Below are 20,443 nucleotides of genomic sequence, written 5' to 3' on the forward strand. Positions count from 1 at the left end.
CAGCACAGTATACACTCTAATAAAGGGTACAGTTTTCAGTTGTCTCTTGGGAACTGGAGGGCACCAAAGCAGTGAGTCCTCCATCAAAGAAACTTTTTTTTTTTTAATTAATAAACTTTTTAAAAACATTTATTTTTGGCTGCGTTGGGTCTTGTTGCTGCTCGCGGGCTTTCTCTAGTTGTGGCCAGTGGGGGCTGCTCTTCGTTGCGGTGGGCGGGCTTCTCTTGTTGCGGCGCACCGGCTCTAGGCACGTGGGCTCTGGAGCGCAGGCTCAGTAGTTGTGGTGCACGGGCTTAGTTGCTCCGCGGCATGTGGGACCTTCCCGGACGAAGGCTCGAACCCACGTCCCCTGCATTGGCAGGCGGATTCTTAACCACTGCGCCACCAGGGAAGCCCCCAGAAACTGGTTGGGACTTGGTAGAAGTTTATATTAGCTCTTATCTATTCCATGCTCCTGGGAAACCACTGGGCGTTACCAGGTTGCTCCTTACTTTTATAGGGGAGCTGCTTGTCCCAGCAACGGCTTTGTTTTACTTCATTTCCTTGCTTATCTGTAGAAAAATTTCCTAGATTTTCAGTCTGTTTGGCAAGAAGCCCTACATATAATGCCAGCGGCCGCATATTTATATACATTATATCCTCCAGATTTTACCTGGTTTGTGGCAACGGTTTCCCTCTAAATTCCACCTTTTCTTATCTTACACAATTTGCCCACTTTTATAAACATGCACCATTACTGTCTAGAAGGGAAAATTGAAATTAATAGTTTCTATGGGAAATCAGAGCAACCCATAAATGCCTCAGCAGCACATGATCAAAAATCAATCAGGGGCTTCCCTGGTGGCGCAGTGGTTGGGAGTCTGCCTGCCAATGCAGGGGACACGGGTTCGAGCCCTGGTCTGGGAGGATCCCACATGCCGCGGAGCGGCTGGGCCCGTGAGCCACAGCTACTGAGCCTGCGCTCCGCAACAAGAGAGGCCGCGACAGTGAGAGGTCCGCGCACCACGATGAAGAGTGGCCCCCGGTCGCCGCCAACTGGAGAGAGCCCTCGCACAGAAACGAAGACCCAACACAGCCAAAAATAAATAAATAAATAAATAAATAAATAAATAAAATTAAAGCTTCATGGTCAAAGCAGCAAACAAAATAAAACATGTTAAAAAAAAAAAAAACAGCTAAAGCCACTAAAAAAAAAAAATCAGAAAAAACAAACTCGCTGGAGGCTACGGCTTCTACAGTATGAAGGCAAACTCTAGTAAGTCTGGTAGTCTCTGGATAAACGTGCAAAAATCAAATTGTATATAGTAAGAAAACACCTGGTGACAGATGTTCTTGGTAATTAAGAAAAATTTCCTGCAGAAATCCTGGCAAATGCCACTACTGGGATGTAACTTAGCACTTGGGAAGCCTAACACCTTTCCAATCTAAATGTTGGAGTTTATTAGCTAAAGGTCACGAAGGAAGGTACATGACCTCCAAGGTGTGACGGGATATTTTGTAGTGATCCCCAGTGCAGAGCAAACATTTCAGATTTCTATAACATTAAGGCCCTATAATCTTTTCAAAGCTTAAGAACACACTAGTCATTAAAGAAAAGGCAAGTAGAAGGCATCTGTAAATTAGTGAATTATGCATATGCACACAAAAGATATTCAAATAATTTAAAATATGCAACCTATATGAACTAACTAGTACCCACAGGAAAAATAAAGCATGGATAATATCCTAATACACCCTGTGCTGCTTCTACCTCAAGCATGTCCAGACAAAAATTACACACTAAGCCATAAAAAATTTAAAGGCAAAATACAACACCAAAACAGTGCTTACTAACTGCCACTCAAGAAGGGGGTGAATTGTGGTCATCCATGTACAATGCTTGGTGTCAGTCGATTTATCTCTTGTAAAAATAAAATACAGTGTGTGTGTGGAAAAAAAAAAAAAAAAAAAAAAAAGAAGGGGGTGAAGCAGCTTGCACAATGCACTGTATGGAAGTAAGTAACCTTGGTTACTGTTTCCAAGGACACTGGGCTCTTGGCTAGCAAGCGCTGAGGTGAAGCTGAATGCAGTGCTGACTCATTTTAATAAACCTGCATAAAGAAAATCAATGCAACGGTATTCCACACTCCCCAGATCGTTATTGGTGGATCTAATAAAACATTTCCAGTACTAAACAGATACTGAAAGTAGTGAATACTCTTCATAGCAAAGGCTTTTTATTGATGTCTGCTGTGTTTTCCCCTGGCACCTCCCATGGAGTGACTAAACCTATGATACTTGGTAAGGTCAGCAGTAATTACACTTACGAATTGTATCTGAGGCATTCTGGAATATATCTAGAAATGGAAGCCAATCTAGTTAACAGGTGAGCATACTTTCTAAAATGTCATCAGTATGGACCACTGTGACAGAATAATAGTCCACATAGCATTTCCAAAAAATGTCTCTGCAATGTAAATTCTGTCAAACTGGGAGACATTTCTTGTCGCAAAGGTAGATTTTGTTATCATGGTCTATCATGGAATGTATAAGACCAATTAGAAGGCTGCTTGAATTTTGGTGCCATGTTGAAACCCTAGGTGCTGCACAGGCTAAAGTGGAACCCAGAGGCCTCAGGCAAAACCTGCTAGAAACCAGCCCACTTTTGTTGTCACTAACACCCACTGGCTCTGTGGAGGGCAAAGGTAACAGTTCAGAGACAGCAGTCCCAGTCATTAGTAGCTGGAGATGGTATCATCTGGAGCAAATGAGAAAAACGGATTTACCTCATCAACAGTTCTCTGTGCCCTCTGGCGCGCAGCCAGGTAAAGCCGAAGCCTCATCAACAGCTCGGGAATGAAAACGTTGTCTACCTTTCTTGGAGCGGATGGAAGTAAAAGGTAGTAAGGTGGAACAAAACAATTTCCTCAAGTTTTGTCCTCAGGAGGGAAAATGATCTAATTAATTATGTAAAGCAGCAATTACACAGACGAAACCAACTGTTCCAGTTTACAAATAAAAACTAAGTCTAGGTCGGAGAGCTTAAGCCATACAAAGTGAAACACACAAGATTCAAAATCTCTTCACAAAGCACGTAATTAACAATTGAGAGAAACGTGTGTCCTAGTTTGGTGGGTTCTTCCCAGGAATAACACAGTCTTTAACCACTTGGTTTTTTTCCCCCGGATTTTATGCATTCAGTTTAAGTGGCAAAGAAAATTCCCTATACCAGAGAGCATGAGCCTTTTCCTTCTAAAACTCAGTGCTGTTTTTGAACAATTTCCTGCCTTTACTTCTAAGTCACGTGCCTCTAACCACAAATACACACCTTACTTTTCTCCTCGCTAGACCAGGAGCTCCACCTTCTAACCCTGAATTAATTTCCCGGTCTCTCACGGATACTGCGGTATTGGTCCCTGTGCAGTCATTTCTGGAAGTTTGGCTAGAGGCCTCTGCAAAGAGATTTCATTCAGCTGGCTTTGCAAATCTCATCTGAAAAAAATATCACGTTCACAGTCTGTGTGTGAGGTAAAACAAGGCTTTCAGTGACGGCGCCTAAGGGCAACAATACTCACCCCGATACCCGAGATTCAGGCCTCTATCAAAATGAATGTTCTTCTCACTGCAAAGTTCCCAGGCATGTTTTGAGAAAGTTTTCTTAAAAGTTGACAGTCTTAGAAATGAACGAAAAGAGTAGAGAATTGGTTCGGTTGCGACAGTAAAGCTGGTAAATCTGCCCTCACCCACCTGCCATTGTCCAATGGAGAGAAGCAGCATTTTTTCTATAAAAAGAATATCAGTTTAATCACAATTTTCCCCTTTTTATTCATGTCAGATATTAACTAAATACGGATAAATGCATTCTACTTCACAGAACAGTAGGTGTTCTAGATACACACAAAACACTGGCTCAAAACATCCTTCCAACTCCAGTTTTCTTCAAATGTCAATTCTTCACAGTTTCAATACTGCAGCAGCAAATATTCCTTAGATAAAGAAAATTGTGGTCCATGTTTTAAAACATCTTAAGAGAACTAGAGATAAGTTAGCAAACTTCCAGTGCAGTTTGGGTAGAGCAGTTTTACCCCGAATCCCAAAGACTGGCCGAGGGAACCTGGGGGCAAAGGTGGTCGGTGGGAAAGACTGGGAACTTCTGCAGCACCTCCTCCCGCGCCACCTCCTGACGATTTCTTCCTCCCGCGCCACCTCCTGAGGATTTCTTCACGTAGACTGATGGCGGCGGGGGGAGCTCTGCAGCGTTCGCATTCTGTTTATTGGTCCCTGTCACCCCAAGGGGTGTGATGGAAAACAAACAAACCCAGCCAGTACTTCCCAGAGGAGCTCTCAGGAGACTTCAGAGCAAATCAGGCAGGACGAGGCCGGGAGGTTTCGGTTCGACACAGTTGATCCAGAAGTTGGCACAGCTGGCATGATACTGGTGTCCCCCATACGCCAGCTTGAAGCTGTCCGTGTCCGAGTTGAACGCCTGCCGGGAGGAAACAGACATGGGGGGCCAGTCAGGCTCCCTCCACACCTGGGCACTGCCCAGCAGCTGGCGCGGACCCCTCTCCAGCTCACAGGCTGAGGCCAAACCGGCGCACACACAAAGGCTGAGCAGGTGGCTACAGGAATTCAAGCGAGAAAGTTTTTCGCCGCTAATTAAAGGTATAAAAAAATCTTTACTGTTAAACCCAGTTTCAGCACAAGGAGGCCAAATCGTTCCTAGAAAAGGCAGACAGGCTGTGGGGGTTGGCAGGGGTCCTGACAGCCACAGGACGAAAACAGCCACAGGCTGGGGATCATTTTGATCTCTCTGTGAAGAAAGCAGCCCTTCCCTGAGGCTGGCATTTGGCTATAACACGCCATCCCTTAAGTTTCTGAGGCTGATTACAGTCCTATCATGAAAGCAAATGAAAGATTAAAGACTCTTAGGGCCTAATGCCATTCGGAGCTGATAACCAAACTGACATCATTAAAAAGTCCAAATAGGTATAGGATTTGTAAAAAATAAAGATGTTAAACACAGCAGAATGATTTCCAGATGAATACTGCTTACCGGTAAGTTACAGTCAGCCAGCCCTAACCTCAATCACTTCCTGGGGTGTTTTGTAAAGCTCAGCAAGTAAACAAATAAATAAAGCTCTAAAACCCAAACAATTTGTTTTTGTCTGCTAACGGCCAAGTCCTGAAGCTCTCTGATCTCATTCTGTGTGTCACTACCACTTCGTCTTCCAGAAGCTGCTCTTTCTGTTACCCTGTTCATCCCAGAGAAAAATAACCGCAACACCAGAAGCCAACTATGAGCCACAAGCATGCACACGAGACAGAAGTGGACCCGCACGGACATGTTAGTTGACCAAATCAAACACTATGGGAACGAAAAGGACTCAGCAAAGGATCCATGATTGGAACAGCTCAGGATGGCAGTGGAATCATCGAATTTGCCTTCCACACTCAAAATTAAGATGGAGACGCTAAGATAACGCGTAACTGGTTCATACTTTTTTAGGATGTTCTTCTGCAGGCTTCTCTTCTTTCTGAAATAACGTTGAAACCATAAGGTCAACAAAATTCCCAGAACAGGGCCTCTGGCCTCCAAACGAGTCCTTACAGGTTTAACCTTTTCTCCTTGCCACCCCACTGTGCAGAGGGTGGGCAGGCACGTGCCAACAAGCCCGCTCCTTAGAAAGGCAGGAGCTGCCTCCACCCCTCGACAGCTCCCCCCGCTGCCCCTTTGAAAGAACGTGTCTGCTTCTGTGGTCACATTTCAGGGCTTGATAAACTCCCCGCCTCCGGTCACAGACCTTGCCGAGAAGGGCCAGATGGGGCTGCCTCCTGGGTCATCGGTCAGGGAAGCAGACCGTGCAGGGGAGGGGGGAAGGTGGGCGACTTACCCGGCTCCTGGAGTCCACGTTTAAAAGGCACACCCCACAAGCAAGCTCCTGAGCGTTTTTAATCCCGGGCCGTAGCATACAAGAGGAAAAATCCAGTGAATTTTCATCAGGCTGTGAGGACAAGACAAACGGGTAAGAAGCCAGCAATTCCACACGCTGCTGGTTTCGCTCCCTGATCACACATCCCAGCAGGTCCAGCAGCAAATTCAGTCCACTCTCTACCGCCACCAGTACAATTATTCCATTTCCCAGACGTTTTCCGAGTACCTGCCCTGCTGTGTTCTAGTTGCTAGGGACGTTAGGATGAGCACAAAGTGGTCCCTGTCCTCTGAGAGCTCAGTTTAGGGTCAGGGCGAGGTGGGTATCAGGCCACACTGTGCCACGAGACCCACAGTAGGGGTAAGGACCGAGCGCCGGAGCACAAGGGGGAAGGGGTGGGGCACTTACCCGACTCAAGGGGAAAGGAGCGTGGTGGCAGAGAATGCTTCTGAGAACTTCGAAACACGGTGGCTGAGTCCTGATGGGTGTTTGCTAGGTGAAAGGGGTGGGGTAGGATGAGGTAGGGGAGGGAAGGGTATCTACTCTATGTAGAATAAGCAGCCTGGGCAAAGGCCTCTAAGCAAAAGATCAGGTATGAGAAGAAATCTAGGGAGCGGGGGCCAAGCTTACGGAAGGAGGGAGGAGATGAAACTGGAGCACGAAGGCCTTGAAAGGAATATAAGGGGTTGAGACTTTATCTTGGGAAGCCCTATGGTTGTAACTAGATGGTGACAGGATCATGTTTGTACTGTGGACAGACCCCTCTGGTTGCAATGCAGGCACTGAACTGGGGGTCTGGGCCTCTGTTACAAGGCTGCAGTAGCGAGCCGGGAGACGGGTCCTGAAGGTCAGAACTGAGGGAGCAACAGTGCGGAATGGAGAGAAATGGACACATGAAGAGCTATTAAGGCCGCAGAATCAACAGGCCTGGGGGATCTGTTAGATGTGTGAGGAGGGGAGGGGACTGGGCAACTGAGAGGATTCACCCTAACGGGGCGTGTGAGAGGAGAACCAGTTTGGGGATGGAGACTGGGGAGAAGAGTTCAATTTGGTACAAGCCGAGTCGAAGCTGCCTGTGGGACAGCTGAGTTCTGATGCTATACGAGCAGGCAGATGGATATACAGGCCTAGCACTCAAGAACGAGCGATCTGGATGTTATCGGCTAGGGAGAATAAATATATTAACAGCTAACAAGTCTTTACCTGTGCTAAGCAGTACACTAGGCTCTTTACATACATTATTTAATTTATTCCTTACAAAAAAATCTATGAAATAGGGAGTGTGTCGCCCAATGATGAAAAGCCCAATGATTGAAAGCTGTTAATTTCTTAAAAGTTAAAATGCACACCTATTATATGAGCTTGCAATTCCTAGATATTTTTATCCAAGAGAAATGAAAACATGTTAACAAAAGTCTTGTACAAGAAGTGTTCATAGCAGCTCTATTCATATTAGCCAAAACTGGAAATAGCATGTATCTTTAAACAAGAAAATGGATTGAAAAAACCATAGTATATTAATACAGTGGAATATTACTCAGTAATAAAAGGGATCAGACTGATACACACAACACAGATGAATTTTTATGAAATGCTATGTAAAAGAAGCTGACACAAGAATATATACACTACATAATTTCATTTATATTAAGTTCTAGAACAGGCAAATCTATGGTGATGGAAATCTACAGAAAATGGATCACTGGTTGTTTTTGGAATCAGATCAGGGGACTGACTGGGAAGGGGCAGAAGGGAACTTTAGGGGGTGATGAAAACACTCCATATACCGATAGGGTGTGTACTACATGGTGTGTGCATTTGTCAAAACTGGTCCAACTATACATTTAAGATCTGGGCACTTCACTGTATGTACGTGATTCCTCAACTACGAAAAACACTTGAATAATAAAACAAGACAAAAACAGCCAAAAAAACCCAGAAAGACAAAGCAAAAAACCAGAATGGTAGAAAATATTTGCAAATGATGCAACCGACAAGGGCTTAATTTCCAAAATATACAAACAGCTCATATAACTCAACAGCAAAAAAACAACCCAATCGAAAAATGGGCAGAGGACCTAAATAGACATTTCTTCAAAGAAGACATACAGATGGCCAAGAGGCACATGAAAAGATGCTCAACATCGCTAATTATTAGAGAAATGCACATCAAAACTACAATGAGGTACCACCTCACGCTGGTCAGAATGGCCATCATTAAAAAGTCTACAAGTAACAAATGCTGGAGAGGGTGTGGAGAAAAGGGAACCCTCCTACACTGTTGGTGGGAATGTAAGTTGGTGCAGTCACTATGGAAAACAGTATGGAGGTTCCTCAGAAAACTAAAAATAGAATTACCATAGGATCCAGCAATCCCACTCCTGGGCATATATTCAGACAAAACTATAATTCAAAAAAGATATACACGCACCCCTATGTTCACAGCAGCACTATTTACAATAGCCAAGACATGGAAACAACCTAAATGTCCATCAACAGATGAATGGGTAAAGATGTGGCACATATATACAATGGAATAGTACTCAGCTGTAAAAAAGAACGAAATAATGCCCTTTGCAGCAACATGGATGCAACTAGAGATTATCATACTAAGTGAATTAAGCCAGAAAGAGAAAGACAAATACCATATGATATCACTTATATGTGGAATCTAAACTATGACACAAATGAACCTATCTATGAAACAGAAACAGACTCACAGACATAGAGAACAGACTGGTGGCTGCACAGGGGGCAGGGGTTGGGGGAGGGAAGGAGTGGGAGGTTGGGATCAGCAGGTGCAAACTAGTATATATAGGACGGATAAACAACAAGGCCCTACTGTATAGCACAGGGAACTATATTAATATCCTATGATAAACCATAATGGAAAAGAATGTAAAAAAAAGAATGTGTATTATGTATAACTGAATCACTTTGCTGTATAGCAGAAATTAACACAACACTGTAAATCAATTATACTTCAATTAAAACAATTAAGAAAAAAAGATTTTGGATTCTTAGTGTGTAAAAGTTACGTATACATGAACTAATTTATTTTTCTTATATATGCCCTAGAGCAGAGTTTCTCAAACTTGGCACCATTGACATTTTAAGCTGGATAATTGTAAGACGAGCTTAAAAGACCTGTAAGACATGTCCTCTGCATGTAGGATCCCTGGCTAATTTGGGGCAAAACTGCTCCCCTCCCCGACTATTAAGAACTGACTTTCCAAAGAGGAAGATGTGTGCACGCATATAAATACATATATACACATAAACCCACACACGTATGTAAGTTGATTATAAATTTTACTGATATAAAGAATGTGTAGCACACAATTTACAAATAATAAAATATACCATCATCTTTATTGTAAATCCCACATAGTATCTTGTTCTCACAAAATGCTTTCTTGGATTTTTGCCCAACTCTTAGATCAACAACCTTTGCCTGCTTTCCTGAAAGAGTGTTAGTTCTGATGCGAAGGCTGATGTTTTCATGTGAAGGACTAGGGCTAGAGTGAAATGACTCAGACGTACTTCAGAACTTCACTTGTCTGTCAAATACATGAGTGACTTCTTTGCTGAATCAGATAATAGTTCTTGAATACTGGAGAATCTTTCCTCAACTTTTGGTTCTACTCACAACATAATGGCTACAGACACAGCATACTTTTAAGTTTAATCTACATTATTAACATTTTCTCTATCACCTGAAGTCTAGACAATCAACAAAACAAGTCAAGCCCTGATTTGAAGCATCTGCTGATTTCCATGGTATAAATGCTCCCCCTATGGTCGATTTCGAGCTACCAATGTGATGTCACTGAACATGGGCATGGGAAGAGATGCATGCAGCACCGCCATATAGTATGTCCACATATGGATACAATGGACTAGGGTGACCACCTTCCTGGTCTGTGCCAGACTGTTGCCATTTTAGCTCTGAGGACACCCCTCGGTTCTGAGCAAACCGGGACAGCTGGTTGTCCTATGACAGACATCAATAACCTCAAACACTAAGGACAAAGCAGGTGGGAAAGGAAGTGAAGATGGAAGGGAGTTGATAGGAACAAAGTAAAAGGGTCCATTGTCCTGTCTTGAGAACCAAAAACAAGAGCAGAGCAAGTCAAGTGTGAGAAAGTTCGAGAGTTACCAAGCTGGGCTCAGAAAGATGTCTGAGTTTAAGATTGCCCAGGCTCTGCAGGGTGATGTGATAACACAGTCCACTGTGATCATGCAGGTGGGTGGCTTAAGTGAAACAGAGACAAGGGGCTTGTAGTCCAGAGAGTCAAGGATCTGGGAGCCTGGCATGTTGGCTGGTTTTTCCTCATGAATACTGAGGTGACCAGGATGATGGCAAATTTGACAATAAAATAATAGCTACATGTTCTATAGTTACTTTAGGCTGAACCACTGAGGAGTTACTATACTGTCTTTGTATTTGCAAAACTGTATTATTCTTCCCCAGAAAAAAAAGGTTTCTCCCTAGAAAAATGTGTAGATTATATATGATATTTCCCCAATCATTTCTTTCTAATATGAAATAAGTATCTTTTTAAAAAATATTTATTTATGTATTTGGCTGCGTTGGGTCTTAGTTGCAGCACTCAGGATCGTTGTTGCGGCATGCGAACTCTTAGTTGCAGCATGCATATGGGATCTAGTTCCCTCACCAGGGATTGAACCCGGGCCCCCTACATTGGGAGCGTGGAGCCTCAGCCACTGGACCACCAGGGAAGTCCCTCCCCATCCATTTCTAATTTGAAATAGTAAACCATGTGCTAGGTTCCATAAACCTCTCTTAAACCTGAGCTGAATCCATTTGGATCACACTTAAGGAAGGAAGGATACACAGTTCTCAGAGAAGAAAAAGGGAGGTGGAAGTTTCAACTGTGTGAACCTACACGGCCTTAGCCAAGCCAGAGAATAATTTTTTGTTTGTTTTTTAGTGTAATCACGGCCAATTTGGTCAAACCTAGAAGCAGGCGGAATTATCATCTGTCTGCTGTCCAATCCTGTCCTTTGTAAAATAGTAACAATTTCACTTGCCCTACCTCCCTCCCTCCTTCAATTAGTGTTAGGACTCTCACAGATACATAAAAAGGGCTCTGGAAAGGATAAAATACTCTAAATGATCATCACAATTATTCACTTTGACAAAATCTAACAAGCTTTTTGAAGAGGTTAAAAACATAGTAGCATGTCTATAATCTACATTATAGACATTTATCATTTTACTGAATGAGGACTATTTGAGAAATAATTAGAACCCAGGGAAACTCTCTGAATCTTGAAATCAAATCCAAGTTAATAAAAGCCCTTTTAATACCTGTTTACCAAAGGAATAAAAGAAGCCAATGAAAAGGTCATATCGTAATCTCCAGTGCAAATCATAAGGCTCTGCATAAATTACCCTGTAGTCATATTAATCTTTCAAATGATAAAATTAACCTTTATAAATACACATCTATTAGCAGGGAGATTATTGTAGTACACAGTGTGACACCAATCAAATGGCCCTAATTCTATAAGGAGGTATGCCCTCTACAGGCACCTTAAATTGCATATCACCTACTTTAACTGGCAAGTATGTCATGCATTTAGTAAAGATTAAAAACCCAGCTATATTAGACATGACCTGCATACACTGACAAGTCCCAGAGTCAGACTGGGATATATAATCCTGAATCTTTAGCCAGTAATAAACTACTAAAACGGCATCCAAGAAAATCATTATTAAGGAAGAAGAGTTTGGTAGTATTTTAGTGTTCTTTACCAGTAGACTTATTCTCCTCCTTCCGGACAAATGTAGGATGGGCCTTCCCTGTCCCTCTAAATTAGGCACAGTCGTGTAACTTGCCATGGTGTTAACAGACTGTGAGTATAAGTAATATGGTCACTTCTGGAAGGAAGCCAGACCAATGTGCTATTTGTCATGTTCCCTTGATACTCCCATGGTGACCAACTATGTTCCACTCGGTGTTGGCTCTATCAACCCAGATCCCTGAGTAAGGAGGACATGGCATAGAGACCCTCCAACTTGAGATGGATCTGGAACAAGAGCTAGGAATAAAGCTCTGTTGTTTCACATTGCTAAGAACTGGGGCTGGGAGGTGTTGTTTGTTACCGCTGCAGAACTTAATTTGACTGATACAAAGAGTGATCTAGGCACAGGTTCCACAAGCAATTCCACACCTTTGATTTTGGTTACAATGTAACCATTCTTGGTTACAATTTTTTTTTTCTGGTAATTTTTCCTACTGCTACTATAACAAATTAGCATAAACTTAGTGACTTAAAACAACATAAATTTATCCTCTTCCACTTCTGGAGGTCAGAAGTCTAAAGTGGGCTGGCAACACTGCATTCCTCCTTATGCAAGCTCTAGGGGAGAATCTGCCTCTTTGCCTTTTCTAGTTTCTAGAGACTGCCTGCACACTCTGTGGATCGCGGTTCCATCTTCAAAAGCAATAGTGTAGCATCTGACAATCTCTCTCTCTGCTTCGACTGTCACATTGCTTTTTCTCATTCTTATTCTCCTGCCATCCTCTTACAAGGATTCTTGTCATGCCTCTGGGCCCACCCAGATAATTCAGGATAAGTTTCCCATCCAAAGACCCTTAACTTAATCACATCTGCAAAGTCCCTTTTACCACATAAGGTAAAACATTCACAGGTTCTAGGGATTAGGACGTGGACATTTTAGGGGGGCGGGGAGGCGTTATTCTGTCTACCAGATCCACCTTCTGCCAACTGAAGACAGCCATGCAGAGACATGATGAAGACTGTCTCTAAAACACTGTGCAGACTGGCAAGATGACAAAAATGCTATCATTACTAAAAAAAATAAACTGTTCTGGGGCTTCCCTGGTGGCGCAGTGGTTAAGAGTCAACCTGCCAATGCAGGGGACACGGGTTCGAGCCCTGGTCCAGGAAGATCCCAAGTGCCGTGGAGCAACTAAGCCCGTGCGCCACAACTACTGAGCTTGTGCTCTAGAGCCCGCGAGCCGCAACTACTGAGCCCTCATGCCACAACTACTGAAGCCCACGCGCCTAGAGCCCGTGCTCCGCAACAAGAGAAGCCACTGCAATGAGACGCCCACGCACCGCAACAAAGGGTAGCCCCCGCTCGCTGCAACTAGAGAAAGCCCGCGTGCAGCAACAAAGACCCAATGCAGCCAAAAATAAAATTAATTAATTAATTAAAAAACAAAGCAAAACAAAAAAACTGTTCTCCTGACATGCCACAGCAATGGGAAGTAAGTACTCTGAAATTCACTGCTTATTTTACATCAGAAGGAAGTACAGAAGAATTTTATTATACTGAGGGTAATAGTGGAATCACAGAGCCAGGGTGATTTTCAGTTGACCACAGGTCAGGAGAATAACAGTCCTGTCTCTTCTCGTAGATTTTATACGGCAAAAATGGATTAGTATTGTCTTCCAGGACTGAGTCTTGGTTACAAACCTACTGAACTTCAATTCAATCCACAACCATGAAATAAAACTTCAAGATAACAATTCACTCATCTCACTAAAATAGGGGCTTTTTATCTCTTGAGAAAAAAGTTCCTTCAACCTGTGTCCAGAGGAGATAGGCTTTTGCCACAAGAGGGAGTTTTAGTCCATGGATAAAGGGAGCATGAAAGGGAAAGGGAAATGTAAAACTTTGCTAGTATCACCTCCAGCTTAAAGAAATATTAAGGAGCCACAATTTGGAGGTTAAGACTGTGTACTCAGCTTTCCTTAGCCCAAGCTGCATCCTGGAACCTTTTCACTGGAGAAAAGTAATGCAGCCTCCTTTTGATGGGAATAGTTTCATGGAGTCTTTGTGGGAAGAAACAAGTCGTTTTTTAATACCTTGGAAGCTGGGACCAACACAGAAGGAAGAAGAATGGATTTTTAGACAATGATCTGCATTCAAATCCCAGATTTGTAAGTTTCAGGCAAGTTTCATCTTTTCTGAGCCCCAATTTCTGCCCTTGTAAAAATGGGGATTACACTATTGACCTTGTGGGATTGTTACCAGGATTAAATGAGAAGGAATGGAAAGCATACAGCACAATGCCAAGCAGGTTTTAGGTGCATAAGAAACAGTAACTATTACATCAGTGTTACTGGAATTAAAGACCCTGACTGTGGCAATTAAGTTCAATAAATAACTTTAAATTCTACTTAAAACGAAGTAATGATGTAAAAAGTTAAAAGCTGCCTATACAACCTCAATTATGCCTCTCTCTAGTGATGATTTCTCTGCTTTGAGCCTCTAATACTGAGTCCTTGGCGTTTGTATAGTTTTGTTGCAACTGAATTAAATTACACAGATGTTGGTTTTTTTTGTCATTCACATTTACGCATCTATTTTTAAAGTATCTTGTCTTCTTCATGACAAGTTTAACCTTATACTTCCTCTGTAGAATGTATGCTATTCATGCAGTGGGCAGTTCAAGTAAGTTTTATAGACCGAGGACCTACCAGTTATCAAGAGGAAATGCCATGGTATAATCAGGAAAAATACCTGAGTAAAGAATGATTATTTTTCTGTCACAGCTAACCTGGTGAAAAAAATCAACTATAACTGGAATAGCATGAGTAACTGGGTAAACAAACACTCAGTGGCGGTCATGTACAACGTGCAATGCATTCCTGTGTTGTCTAGCGGCAGATACCTACCCTTCCCTGGTGCCTAAAAAATGTCAGGTAAAAATCACTCTAGCATCTAGACATGGATGCTAGAAATGGATGTTCCTAATGGGAGTTTGAAGGAGAGGGCAAGAATGCCTGGCCACTCTTCCCACTTACCTCCTATTTTGCCATGTGGACGGATTTAGAACCACTGTAAGCGAGAGGGCAACACTCCTAAGTTAGATGTGTGACCAAACCCAACAGGCTTCCTTTGAAATCACAAAACCAAATTCTATGGCTTCTTTAAAAAGGTCTGAACAAAACTAATCCTTAGTGTAAAAAACCAGAACATGACTTATCTCTGAGTGGGGTGATGACAACAGAGGAGCATAAGGAAAGCTTCTGGGATGATGGGCTATTCTGTATCTTGACAGGGGTATGGGTTATATGGGGTATGCATATGTAAAAACCATTGAGCGGTATAACGAAGATTTTTGCATTTTACTGCATATGTATTTTACAGAAAAAGAAAAAAGAAAAAAGAAAAGAAAGGTCTGGAGGAGCAATCAAAAAAGAAAAGAAAGGTCTGGAGGGGCAATCAGAGTCAAGAAGGCAAGCCTTTCTCATGAGCAAGATGTACCAGGATGAAACTGACTTCCATCTCACCCACTGACAGCAGCTCCCTTAAAGCAGTAATCCAGGCCAAGACTCTCCCCAAATATCCTTTGCTCCAAACTGAAAAGGACTAATACATAATGAACCTGGTTAACACACTTGGTCTTTTGTGATACCTTTTCTTTAAAGAGTTCACGGCAAAGAAAGATGCTTTGCAATCACAGCCATCTTTTTCTTTTTCTTTTTCTTTTTTTTTCTGGCCCTGCCAGGCAGCTTGTGACACCTTAGTTCCCCGACCAGGGACTGAACCCGGGCCCTCGGCAGTGAAAGCGCCGAGTCCTAACCACTGGACGGCCAGGGAATTCCCACAGCCATCTTTTTCTAATAGCACCAGAAGAGATGGGTTTGTCTAGAAGTCTAGTTTTCAAAATGTTAATTACAAGAAGAAACTGCCTGTCACCAGAACAAAGAAACTTAAAATCTAAGTGGCAAGGGGGACTCTTTTAAGCTACTCTATAGTCCTGGGATATAAACAGGGGAAAAAGTGTACAGAAAAGAACTTGCCTGTTTATATCAAGTCGCTGCCAAGATAGACTCCTGATGTTTCATCTCATTAACCTCGATGCTAAATAACAACCCACTCTTCCCCAAAAGGCTTTTGCCTTTCTGCTTTTACCCATGCAACTTGCCCATTTCAAGGAGGCAGCAGAATATAGTGGTTGAAAAAGCAGACTTGGGACTTTCAGACTGAGTCCAGGTCTCACCAATATCTCTGTGCTTGAGTTTCTTCATCTGTAAGAAAGGGTGAGAATAATAGTATCTACCCTCAAGACTGTTGTATTAATTATATCTATGTAAAGAGTTATGAATAGGGTCTAGCACACAGTAATCACCCAGTAAAAGTTGGCTAATTGATGATGACGACATTTAGGCTTAATGTGGTCCTATCAGCACAGGGTTAGGAGCAGAAGGTGGGTGAATTAGGAGAGACCCAGACCCACACTGATCTCTAGATTCCTAAAGGTGAGAGAATCTCTAGATTTCCTCCTAAAGGTGAGACCTTTGTGAGACCGAGTAGAGAGGCTCTGATGAACTGCGATGCTAGTGATGCAAAGGGGACCCACCTGCTAACACGTCCCTCTCCATCCCACAGCCTCACAGGCACGCCACGTACATTACTAGCCAACCAACTTCATGCGCAGCTGGAGTTTAGAAGTATTTTTTAAAAACACCAGGGTTTTATCACCCAAACACAACTCTATCACTATTCTGGCATATTTCCTTCTAGCCCTGTAGTAACAGTTCTGTGTTATTTCAAACTTTGTGCTTCTTTAAAAAATGGCGGGGCTTCCCTGGTGGCGCAGTGGTTGAGAATCTGCCTGCCAATGCAGGGGACACGGGTTCGAGCCCTGGTCTGGGAAGATCCCACATGCCGCGGAGCAACTAAGCCCGTGAGCCACAATTACTGAGCCTGCACGTCTGGAGCCTGTGCTCCGCAACAAGAGAGGCCACGATAGTGAGAGGCCCGCGCACCGCGATGAAGAGTGGCCCCCGCTTGCTGCAACTGGAGAAAGCCCTCGCACAGAAACGAAGACCCAACACAGCCATAAACAAATAAATGAATAAATAAAATTAAAAAAAAAAAATGGCGGCCTAACATCCTAGTATGAAGAGTCACACAACTAATTCTCCAGATTTGGACTTTTAGGTTATTTTCAATTTTTCACTTTTACAGAGAACAACTTGTGCATTTAACTTGCTTCTTTTTGTGAGTTTGTATGTAGAACTCTTGCCTTAGGCAGTTTTCCGAGAAGTGGAATTACCAAGTCAACCGCTCTGAATGTTTTCAAGTCCTTTCATTCATTCAGCACTTACCGGGTATTTACACAGTGTCTGGCCAGACAGAAAATGAACAAAATGTGGTCTTGATCCTTGTTCTCAACGAGTTCACAGGTGGAGGGGGAAAGCATGTTGCCAGACACCTTTCCCATAGGGTGGTACCAATTTCCTAATCAATGAATTCCTAATAAATTCCCTAAGAAGTAGTCCAATTTTACCAATTTTACATCAACACGATCAGGGTTCAAATAAATAAACCAAACCCCACACTGTGTTTATTAGAAGGTAAAAACTGAGATCTTGTTTTAATTTGAATTAATGTTTACTGCTTAGCTGTGCCTCCTCTATGAATCACTTCATGTTTTTGTTCCGATTTTACTGGAAGCTGGTATAGTTCTCACTAATTTACATGTTTTCCTTACAGAGCAAAGACTTGCGGTCACTGTCAGTATGCGCTGCCACACGTTTTTTCTCGTTTACCATTTCATCTATTTTTTTCCCACTTGGAAGGACTTCCACTAATTTGTACTTGGAGCTATGCCATTCGATCTCTATGGAGAGATTTCCTAAGAAACTACTCCATGAAACCTGCTGCTTTCTTTACTGAAAGGATATTTTTGAAGATAATGTAGATTATGTTAGTTTCCTCTTTATGAGAACCCACAAAAGAAGTTTCTTTCTGAGTACCAGGAATAATTATGCTTCCTGAGTAGAGGGTTTATTTTTATGTTATGAACACAGTGAATCGTGGAACTGATCACGTCTTCTTTACATCAGTGCCTATAAAGGGTCAACTATACAGCTCACCACTAGCAAATGCCAGCACTTTAAAAGCACACATTTTTGGGGAATTCCCTGGTGGTCCAGTGGTTAGGACCCTGGGCTTTCACTGCCAAGGGAGAGTTCAATCTCTGATCAGGAGCTAAGATCCTGCATGTCTCAAGGCCAAAAAAAAAAAAGCACATATTTCTGTACACTTCATACCTGGCTTTAACTTATTTCCCTAGTTTCATTTTCCCTTTGTTTTATTTTCCTTATCCATTTATTAAAAAAATTTAAACCAGTTATTAAAATAATGAGGTACAAAAATGCTTATCTTGCTTGAAAAAAACTGGAAAGTTCAAAAAAATATAAAACAGAAGGTACAAAGTCCCACCAAACACTGTGTTAGAACACAAAGGAAAAAAGGACATACACTATATGATATCACTTACATGTGGAATCTAAAAAATACAAATGAATGTATATAAAAAAAAGACTCACAGACATAGAAAACTAACTTATGGCCACCAAAAGGAAGGGGGAAGGGGGAGGGACAAATTAGGAGTATGAGACTAACAGATACAAACTACTACACATAAAATAGATAAGCAACAAGGATTTACTGTATAGCACAGGGAACTATATTCAATATCTTGTAATAACCTATAGTGGAATATAATCTGCAAAAAACAAAAAAAACCAGATCACTATGCTATACACCTGAAACTAACACAATATTGTAAATCAACTATACTTCAATTAAAAAAACAAACAAAAAGAAATAAAGGACACAGTCCTGCTTTTAAGGAGCTGAGAAGCTAGTGGGCAAGAAACAAGCAAACACAACTACCAAGAAGCGTGGTAAGTGCCCTGACAGAATGTGCTATGGACACACACAGGAACAGGAAGGGCATCTAATGCAGACTGAGGTCCTCCTGGAATGAATTCTGGGACAAATGACGCAAAGTCCAGAGGGGAAAGCAGTCTAACAGAGAAAGAGAGGCCAGGGCAGCCCAAGTGATGGAAAAGACCTTACTCACTGAGCTAAGGAGTTTAAACTTGACCCTGAAGACCACAGAGTCACTGCAGGATTTTAAATGGGATATAAATGACACAATCAGATTAGCATTTTAGAAAGAGACATCTGAGAGTGGTGTGCAGAACAAATTGATAGTGGATAAAAAAATGAACCAGTAGGGGGCTTCACTGGCAGTCCAGTGGTTAAGACTCTGTGCTACCAATGCAGAGGGCGCAGGTTCAATCCCTGGTTGGGGAACTAAGATCCCACATGCCTCGCGGCCAAAAAAACCAAAACATAAAACAGAAGCAATATTGTAACAAATTCAATAAAGACTTTAAAAACAGTCCGCATCAAAAAGTCTTTAAAAATAAAAAGAATGCTATGAATTTTTGCCAAACTTGTTAAATTTAACCTCTTGAATTCAGTTTTCTAGAAGTATTTCTTATCACCCAATAAGGATAATTTTATCTCTTCTTTTCAAATATTTATACTTCACATTTCTTATTGTATTGGCCACACAGTATTTTTTTAAAATAATTAGGTTATAATTGAAAAATGGCCAAAGGGAACAAAATAAGAGATTTGGGAAATGATTCAAATGCTTTAAGAACTTAATAGTACAAGCCAGAAGCAACACAACAATGGAGAGAGGATGTGCTTGCCGTTGAAGACAGGTTGCTGGGAGAGCCGGAGTCCTCCTGACCATCAGTGCAGTGCAATGAGAACTGGCTGCTCTTTCAGATGGGGCACATGGTAAAGTGTAAGGAAAAGAAGAAAGAAAATGGAACAGCATATTTATTCCAGCTGTGGAAGGAAGATAAATTGTGAAATAAAGGATATTATCACAGACAAACTGAATAAGTATGAATATATAAAACTGAAATAGTTTTGCCCCATGAAATATTTTAAAAAGGGGACGAGGACTTCACTGGTGGCGCAGTGGTTAAGAATCTGCCTGCCAATGCAGGGGACATGGGTTCGAGCCCTGGTCCAGGAAGATCCCACATGCAGCGAAGCAACTAAGCCCGTGCACCACAACTACTGAGCCTGCGCTCTAGAGCCCGCCAGCCACAACTACTGAAGCCCATGAGCCACAACTACTGAAGCCTGCGCGCACAGAGCCTGTGCTCCGCAACAAGAGAAGCCACCGCAATGAGAAGCCCGTGCACCGCAACAAAGAGTAGCCCCCGCTTGCCGCAACTAGAGAAAGCCCACGCACAGCAACGAAGATCCAAAATAGTCAAAAATAAATAAATAAATAAATAGTAAAAAATTAAAAAAAAAAAAAGGGGAAGAAATAGAAGAGGAAAAAAATAACTGATGTAATCTTATGAGCACACGCACGTGTGTGAATAAGTCTATTACAAGTATGAAATATGTATGGTCAATACAATATTTCATTGAATATATGGTCAAATGGTCAAAAGAGATAGATGATCGGTTCATACACAAAGGAAATAAAAATAGTAAATTATCATTTGAGACACTGGCTAGCCCCTCAGGAAATGAAAGAAATTAAAAAACACTTTTATGAAATCGTTTACACACTTGCTAAAGTAAGAAACGGACAAAGCTAGAATACTCTGTAAAGAAATGTATACTTATACACTGCTGACAGCACTGTCAGCTAGCCCCTAAGCTCCCCGTAAATCCATGTAACACA

The 20,443-nt window shown here is 42.1% G+C and overlaps 1 protein-coding gene across 12 annotated transcripts in view; it reads right to left on the reverse strand.

Moving 5' to 3' along the window:
• Positions 1–3,779: 3,779 nt before the first annotated feature.
• SYNRG (synergin gamma) overlaps positions 3,780–20,443 on the reverse strand; it is a 92,963-nt gene continuing 76,299 nt past the window's right edge. For 5 of the 12 annotated variants that reach the window (XM_059908576.1, XM_059908583.1, XM_059908582.1 and 2 more), the window contains exons 21-24: positions 6,321–6,404; positions 5,874–5,984; positions 5,481–5,516; positions 3,780–4,465 (exon numbers count right to left, since the gene is read on the reverse strand). In XM_059908576.1, coding sequence (XP_059764559.1) covers positions 4,334–4,465; positions 5,481–5,516; positions 5,874–5,984; positions 6,321–6,404 — 363 coding nt within the window. In that variant the 3' untranslated portion in view covers positions 3,780–4,333. Of the gene's footprint in view, positions 4,466–5,480; positions 5,517–5,873; positions 5,985–6,320; positions 6,405–15,847; positions 15,951–20,443 lie in introns of those variants that run through there. The other 7 variants (XM_059908580.1, XM_059908584.1, XM_059908579.1 and 4 more) reach the window with 4 other exon arrangements.

This window comes from Balaenoptera ricei, chromosome 20 (genome assembly GCF_028023285.1).
Source record: "Balaenoptera ricei isolate mBalRic1 chromosome 20, mBalRic1.hap2, whole genome shotgun sequence".
In the NCBI taxonomy this organism is placed as follows: Eukaryota; Metazoa; Chordata; class Mammalia; order Artiodactyla; family Balaenopteridae; genus Balaenoptera; species Balaenoptera ricei.